General features: G+C 34.3%; 1 protein-coding gene across 1 annotated transcript in view; it reads left to right on the forward strand.

Annotated features, from left to right (window-relative positions):
• The window catches only part of CD69 (CD69 molecule), a 9,363-nt gene extending 4,353 nt beyond the window's left edge, over positions 1-5,010 (forward strand). Inside the window, exons 2-4 of the mRNA XM_034651830.1 lie at positions 2,930-3,052; positions 4,025-4,224; positions 4,583-5,010. Of these exons, the coding sequence (XP_034507721.1) occupies positions 2,930-3,052; positions 4,025-4,224; positions 4,583-4,690 (431 nt within the window). The 3' untranslated portion in view covers positions 4,691-5,010. The remainder of the gene's footprint in view (positions 1-2,929; positions 3,053-4,024; positions 4,225-4,582) is intronic.
• Positions 5,011-9,149: the final 4,139 nt, after the last annotated feature.

Consider the following 9,149-nt stretch of genomic DNA (forward strand, 5'->3'; position numbering starts at 1 on the left):
ACCAAAAAAAAAAAAAAAAAAAAAAAAAAAAAGGTGTGTTATGAACAGCAGAGCTGAACAATCTGGAGAAAGAGACTGTTTTCTGAGTCCATGTCTATTAGACTGGTTTATGTTAAAAAGACTCCAGTCACTTCTGATAAACCCATCTTTCACCGAACAGCATAAAATCAAGTGCAGATAACAACCGCAAGCCATACAGATTTCTGGTGGCTAGGTAATCACACTTTTATGGCCCCGTTGAGCTGCTGAAAAGAAGAAATGTATATAATAATCAAACTACTCAGTAAGTAGAGAGCATAGGGGAAAGAAGAAGGACCTATTTCAGGAATCCTCAGCTTTTTCTGACTTCATCCAATTTTCTGTTAAATGTTTAGTTTATGCTGCCCTTGTGGTTGCTTTATTTAGTATGAACAATCCTTGGGCATCACCTTTGGATGTCTCAATATATCATCGTGGATTTATTTTCAGTTTCTTCATTAATGAACAAGGCCCATAATCAGAGCAGAAGTATGCTGTTGGGGGAGTGTTTTGTCACCTAGGTGATAAATCAAACTGTGAGTAACAATAGCCCTCACAAATGGAAAACAAATGTACAGTCTGAGAACCATCTCCACAGTTTGCGCACTGGATAAGCCAATAGACGGAGCTAGGCTCTGAGTCCATGAGCTATCTGGACGAGTCAGGGTTTGCTAAGGAACCAGAACTCTTGTTTCATTAAGTCCAAGCGGCATGATTGACTCTCACACGGGGAGAAGTGAAACTAGACAGACAGCTCTGAACTTGTTACCCTACCTACCAAGGGTTGCTTCCGGTGATCTAACTGCTGAAAAAAGGAAGATTTGCTTTGAGAAGCTGTGAGAAATAGAACTAGATAGGAGCTCAGTAAAGGCTTCTCTTGCAAAATCTGAATGCAGACCTACGCTGGGAAAAACAGTCCCCAACAGCAAAAGCTAATGTTGGCAACCAGTAAACAATGAAAGAAAGCACATCTCTTTGCTCAGTGTGACTTTAGAGAAATGTTTCAAGGAAATGAAATACAAAAATTTCAAGATATGTCCTCTGTTTACAACTTTTTGATTATGGAAGTCATACACATTGAAAAACAGGATATGTTTGCACTTGAGGCTATTTTACATGGTAAACTCTAATATCATGCAAGGGGCCATTTTACATTTCAGGTTTTGAGACCATAATAGGGAAATATATATTTCTTGTGAGGCCAAATTTTTAAAATCCCAAGAGCTCATCCTAGCAAAAATCAAATTCAAGCTCTGGGCACAAAATTCCCTTCACTTCTTCCTCAATTATTTATTTATATTCTAAAACAGATCTTCTTCTAGTTTTTTTTAAACTAAAAATCATCATTCACATCATATTCATATTCCACAAAAATATTTCTTATGGGTGAAATCAAATTTTTACTTTGTTTCAGCATTATATGGAAGGTAACTGAATAATCAACTTCTGCCTAACATTTGTTAATATTATTGTATATCTTCTACAATTTTAAATTCTCTTGAAAAATTCAAATATTTGGCTCTTCATTCATATGTCATTTTGAATTGAGGTGTATTTTACATACAGTGGATGCACAAATCACAATTATGCAGTTTAATGAATTATAACAAAAACTCCAATCAAGATTTGAAATTTTCTATCACTCTAGAAAGTTCCCCTGTGTTTCTTTCTGGTCAAACTACTTTTCCTACATACATAAAAGCAATCACTTTTCTGATTACTATCACCATAGTTTAGTTCAACTATTCTTTTTTTTTAAAGTATAGTTAACATGTATTGTTTCATTATTTTCAGGTGTACCACATAGTAAGGCCACATCCCTTTATGTTACGCTGACCTCACCACAAGTGTAGCTACCATCTGTCACCATACAACACTAATACAGTATCATTGACTATACTCCCTATGCAGTGCCTTTCATCCCCATGACTTACTCATCCCATACCTGGAAGCCCATATCTTTCATCCCCCTTCCCCCATCTTACCCATATCCCCATCCTCCTCCCCTCTGCCAACCATCATTTTGTTCTCTGTATTTATAGGTCTGATTCTGCTTTTTGTTTCTTCCTTCATTATGTCATATGAATGGAAATACACTGTACATAGTTGAGCTGCATTTTCTTTAATCAACTTTTTTTTGAGATTCATGCATTTTGTTGCATTTACCAGGTTTTTTTTAAAATTGCTGAATAATATTTGGATATCCTATAATTGGTTTATCCTTATTCTTGTTGATGGATATGTGGGTTATTTCTAAGACTTGGCTCTTAAGAATAAAGCTGTTATGAACATTCTTGTTTTGTATAAGTCAAATTGCTGGATCATAGGGTGGGTGTATATTTAATTGTATAAAAAAAGAGTTTTCCAAATTATTTTTCCATCTTACTCTCCTATGAGTAATGTATGAAAATTTCAATTGCTTCACATCTGTACCAACTTCACCAAGAGTACCATTAATCTTTTTTTTTAATTTTCAATCAAGCTAGTTGTAGCTGTTTATATATCAATTCAGTATTTTTTATTCATTATCCACATCTATTGCATTTATGTCATCTCTCTTAAACAGTAACTACAGAGAGGTTAAGGGACTGTGCTTAAGATGTCCCTTTTATATGTCATCTAGGATAATCAGAGATTTAATAATAAATGTTTTTGTGATTCAAACAATAAAATTATGATATACTTAGAATTTTTGTAGCTACTAAGTGCATAGATTGGGGAGATATTTTATGATCTTATTCCTGAATTGTTTCACCATCCTAATTCACTCAAAATTGGGGGGAAATTAACTTATAAAATTCATATAAGAACATAAGGAGGCATTAAAATGTAAATACCTCAGGAGAATATTGAAAGTTCCTTTCTTACTTCTACAGTCTGCCTGAATTCATCATCAACTTTCTCTCTTCAGATAATGCTGCCAGCCCTCATTTTGCAGCACAGCATGAAGGGTCCCTTCAAGTTCCTATCCCATGTGCTGTTGTGAATGTGGTCCTCATCACTGTTTTAATCATAGCTCTCATCGCCATATCAGGTGGGTCTGTACTTCATGAATTCATTGAGCATTCATGTCCAGCTGAAATCAACAAGGATTACCTGGTCTAATTAATAAGAAATTCTGATTAATTTAGAATCATCCCACTTATTATACATGGCTGATTTCTTTAAAAATACTAAATATAATTCCATATTCCTTACATGATCAATGCAGTGCTTTCTGAGTTCCAGAGCTTCTTTACAAGTGTTAAAGGTGTCTATGTTTTATAAATTATTGTGGGAGAAAATTATATTTCAGCATATTTTAAAATCTGAAATGAAAGGGACTGATTTAGATTCTTAATAATTAGACATTTAGTTAGGAAAAAATGTGGGCTTCGCATTCATTGTTGATAGAAAAAAAAATCTAAGCCATAGATTAATCAGGAATTGATCAATCTTTTGTCTTTTATCTCCAAGGCCACAGAATAGTGATTATGGATAATTTAAAATATATCTAGAATCTCCCAAAGAGTCAACCATGATGTGGTATTCAAAACATACAGCAATACCGAGATACATTTGTGTCTTTACAAACACGAAATTTCACAACTTTATGAAACATTTTCAGCCAGAGATCTTTCCATATTCTGAATTATTCCCTGCATGTTATTCTGTCCTTCATCTCCCAATATAGTGTCATATTGACTGCATTGTAATTTATAATGCCCTTTCCTTTTTCTAATCCAAAGACTACTTGCAAGATTTTTCTATTTTCCTATCCCCTTCTGAGATTATGGCCCAAAAGACACCCTCTTATTTCTTATACCCTGACAATAATGATTATGCACAACAGGAGATTAGATAAGGTGAGAACCTGCCTTCTTCTTGCTCTTCTCAGAATTCGTTCCTTGTCTCTCATCCTTAACATTGTCACCTTGCACTGCACAACATCCCCTGAACTTATTTTTGCATACTGTGGGTATTTACTTTCTTTTGTTACTAAAACAAATCACTTTCCTGTTCACAGTGGGCCAATACAATTGTCCAGGCCAATATATATCCCCATTGCCATCAAATAGCCATGTTTCTTCATGCTCAGATGATTGGATTGGATACCAGAGGAAATGCTACTTTATTTCCACTGAAAAGAAGGGCTGGACGCTGGCCCAAAACTTTTGCTATGAACAAGGTGCTACTCTTGCGTTCATTGATTCTGAAAAGGACATGGTAAGATAGTATTCAAAAAAATTTTTCATAAAATATTGCTATGTTTTAATATAGATAATCTGTGATTTCTTTCTGTTTGCTGCTAAGTGAAGACATTGTGTCTATCTCCCTAGTAGGATAATTTAGTCACAGAAAGCCGTATGATCAGTCTGAGATCGCAATCAAGGTTCAATTTAATCTTGTAAATTTGCTCTGATTACTTAACGTCAAAGGCCAAAAATCCAAATGAGCTTGTCCTAAACAGAGCTAATAAGTGATCAGCTTAGCTATCATGCCTTAAATTGCAGCTTCTGAAAAATAAGATTAATCATATACTTACCCAGAGGGTAACACACACCTCCTTTGTGCTTTCTTCAAGAGCTTTTTAAAACAATATGTGGGTACAACTAATCATTGGATTGGACTGAAGACTGAAGATGGTCAGACATGGAAATGGTCAAATGGCAAAGAATTTAACAACTGGTAAGTTTCAAGATGTCTCTTTATCTTTCCCAGAATGGCAGCTCAGGGAAGCCATTTGCCTTTCAAAGAACTGTTGTATATGACGGTTTTGCCCTTTAGGAACAGAGCTTTATCAGTCTGTTTTGTATGCTTATACTCTTTTGAATTCTTTAAAGAAGGGTTTTAATATTGCCATTTTTTTCTTTTTATCTACTTGGAAGTCATACACTAAATGCTTCTAGTAATCTTATCTCAGCAAATTTTTGTGTGAATTACAGGTTAGACATATTCCAGAAATAATTACAATGATGCAAAAAGAAAAATACAACATTGCCAATCCCAATACATATTATATATTTAATATAATATATTAAATATATATATAAAAAGAGTAACATATCTATGTTATTCCTAAGATGTAATGAAATTTATATATATAATTTATATCTTTTATATATATAATTTATAATATATATAAACATGTATCTTTGTCATGCCTAGACACAAAAAGTGAGATAATAAATAAAATTATTTTGAACTACTAATTGGTAATGTGGCAAATTTGTTGGTCAGAAATAGAAAGCTAATACAATAGAGAGAAAACATGGGGAAAAGCTGGAGTATTAATTGAAAATACATATAAGGAACATTTTAATCTCTTGAGATCCTTTCCATCTTGAACAACCAAACTGCAACCTGACATCTCTGTAGAAAATTGGAATTTTACTGGTTGGCATGACTAAACCAAAAAGGAATCTGAATTCAGGTTGGGAGTGTTTAGGGAAGGCTAAAGGAGGAAGCATTTTATTAAAAAGAAAGAAATTAATTGGAATTACCATTAATGAGATCAGAGACTCTTCGACCTATATTTTAATTAGCTTCAAGATCCTTAAAAGCCTGGCTTAAGGTAGCTAGGCTGAAACCAGACAATTGTTCTTTTTTGTTTTTCATTGAGGTATAATCGTTACATAACTTTATATTAGTTTCAGGTTCACAACATAATGATTTGATATACGTATATATTGTAAAATCGTCACAATGTCTATTTGACATTCCTTACCACACATAGCTACCGTTTTTCTTGTAAAGAAACTTTTAAGATCTTCTATCTTAGCAACTTTCAAATATACAATACAGGATTATTAGCTATAGTCACTATGCTGTAAATTATGTTGTCAGGACTTATTTATTTTATAACTGGAAGTTTATACCTTTTGATCACCTTCACCCATTATTTCCACCCTGAACCCCCACTTCGGGCAACCACCAATCTGTCCTCTGTATCCACAAGTTCTTTTTCTTATTGTTGTTGCTTTTAAGATTGTCCAGAATTTCAAAATTCAAGGAAGAAATTAAAGATTCTTAAAGTTTCCAAATAGGAAAGTTAGGCCACAGACACAGAATCAGAAATTGAAATGATAATGTATTTTTTAATAACGATATGTCATCTGACAGAAAGTGCCACTGAATTCAGAGGAAACATGATTACTAAACTTTACATCCAAACTATATTTCAAGTTCATAGGTATAATAAAAATCCATTTCAGACAAATTACTGAACATTTAATCTCTCTCTCTCTCTCTCATATGTATCACATATTGGACAAAAATCTCTTAACCCTAATGTGAACAAATTTCTGTGTTGATACGTAAATGTCTCTGAGTTTCTTTGGACATCATTCACTAGTTAGAGAATATTGGTCGCTCCACTTTTGATTAAACCTGATTTCTTATCTGCAAATGAAATTAATGAGTCTATGACTCTACGACTTCTCTTAAGCTAAAATTTTACTCTTTATTTCAAAACATATTTCCTCTTTTTGTAACGAACACTCCTGATCTCATAACTTCTCTTTTCTCAGACTTCCCCCTAATGTGGTTAATTACTTAACACACTATTTTTCTGTTCTATGTTTTTGACATTTTAGCACTATTGACGTTTAATCTGTTATTGAGATGTTGTATCTTATTTTTCTGCCTTGAACTTTAATGACACTGGTGGAGAGAGGGACTTTACAAATTCTTAAGAATGTGTACAATTTTTTATTAAATAACTATTCTTCCTCAAGCATTACTACACTCAGTCTTTGTTTCTAAACACAAAAATGCCTCCTTGAAAACACAGATTAATGGAACAGAAAAAAATGAGGTAAAGCCCCAGGGCTTGAGAAAGGGGGGCTTTAAAAAACTACCAGAGTAAACGTCACAGAAAGTCAGTTGTAAGGACTCAGGGGAGGCAGCTCCAAAATTTGTCACAATGGCATATTGATTACTCTGAATTAAAGCTACTTAAGAAACAGCCAGTGCAAGAAGGACACGCTGACCCTCTTTGCCTCGCTGAAAACAGGAAATAAATTTTTCATGTGAAAGCTACCTTCCCTGTACCGGTAGGTCAACAGACATCCTTATCACGAGCTAGGGGATTTAGATACAGGAAAACTGTATAAACAAACTTTGTTGCTTTTTTTTAATTTACTATCTTAGCCCAAATTCTGTTTAGAATTCCTTATTAATTGAAGCCCCAAACATAACACTCTTTGTCCTGTCAATTCTTCACGAATTTATTGTCTCTTTGTCTAAAATGTATCAAAACTTCCTGCTTTGGTCATTTCTTTGGGTCTCAATTTCATTATTGGGCCTCTGTGTGCATGTAATTAAACTTCGGGGTTTTATTCTCTTGTTAAACTGTCTCATGTCAATTTAATTCTTAGACTAGCTGGAAGATGCTTAAAGGGTAGAAGAAAATTTTTCCTTCTTCACAGTGATAAGCAAGAGATAAACAACAATATTTGTATAGATTACTAAAGGTTACAATGTCCCATATCCTACAATAGTGCTTTAATATTATCGTATATCTGTTGTCAATTGGAACATTACCATTAAATAGATGAATTTGCCCAAAGGTGTCTAGCTACTACACTTTGAAGTCAGGATTCAAGCCCAGGTGAAGTGAATTCCAAGTTCAGTAGTCTTATAAGAGTTATGGTGGAAACTCAAAATCTAATAATATAGAAAAAAAATGAAACTAAAACAATTAGCAATATAATATTCACCTTTTAAAAATATTTGATTATAGAATATAATATGAATGAAAATATGTTTAAAACGTATAGCACCACTAGCTGTGATGGGCTAACAAGAATCATTCTTAACTTTCCATTATAATCAAATAGAAAATTCAATAAACATATCAAAAAACGATTTCAGAAATTATACAGTGGACAGCTCAGGGCTGTGACCCTTTGGAAAAGGGAAGCAAGTAAGGTGGACACTAAGGTGACCCCAGATTTTACTGGGAATAATTTTTCATAATGCAGGAACAGGAAGGAGCATCCAAAGAAAGCTAGCAGCCTCGCTGGGATTGAAGAGACAAAAAAAAATTTTAGGAGTTTGGGGCAGCTGGAAGTTGCAGGCAGAATTTCAAAAAAGAAGTTCCCTAGATTCTGCTGACTACTACAATGCTTACACATAGAATAAAAATGTACAAAGCTGGGTAAATAACAACAAAGTGGTTACCTGTAGACCAATTCTCAGATCCCAAACAGGGTGGGGAGACATCCAAGATCTTACTAGCCAAAATGGAGAGCATGAGTATTCATCCTCACCACAGAAGCATCAGATCTTAGTGATAGGAATAAACTACCTGCAGTGGAGATACAGGTTTCAAAATTGTTAACTTATCTGCAGGTAGCTTAGCTATCTGACATTCTTCAAATGAGGACAAGAAACCTAACGTTCTTTTTTTTTAAGATTTATTTATTTTAGAGAGAGAGAGTGAGCGAGCATGTGTGTGCAAGTAGGGGGAAAGGCAGTGGGAGAGAGAGAGAGAAAGAGAGAATCTTCAAGCAGACTCTTTGCTTAGCGTGGAGCCCATCCTGGGGCTCTGTCTCATGACCCATGAGATCATGACCTGAGCCGAAACCAAGAGTCAGGCACTCAACCCACAGCCACCCAGGTGCCCCAAGAAACCTAACATTCTTTAAACAAAGACCAGAAAAACAGACAACCATAACCATAAAGTCACAATATCCCAGATCTAATCAGAGATGATCTAGCATGTCAAGAAACAGGAAATGTGAACAATAACAAGTAACTATGTAAATAAAAACAGATCCTGAAATGACAAATGATGCAACTAGCATACAAAGTTGTTCAAATAACTATCATAATTGCATTCAAATATTTGGGCCATGTGAGCACATTCTTCCTTTTGTACTAACCATAAAAAACTGCCCTTTCAAAAACTTAACAACCCAAATGTCCATTAACTGATGAATGTATAAACAAAATGTCATCTGTCTATACAATGGAATAGTACTTTATGCCATAAAAAGGAATGCCACAACCACAAATGGAAATGTACATATCATAAAGCCATGTAGCCCTTCCATCAAGAGAAATAGTTGCACACAATTACTGTTTTTATCTTCACTTCTGGAATGTCAAAACTACATATATGTCTCCATGTCAGATTTGTGTATGAC

This window comes from Ailuropoda melanoleuca, unplaced genomic scaffold (assembly GCF_002007445.2).
Source record: "Ailuropoda melanoleuca isolate Jingjing unplaced genomic scaffold, ASM200744v2 unplaced-scaffold4794, whole genome shotgun sequence".
NCBI classification, from domain to species: Eukaryota; Metazoa; Chordata; class Mammalia; order Carnivora; family Ursidae; genus Ailuropoda; species Ailuropoda melanoleuca.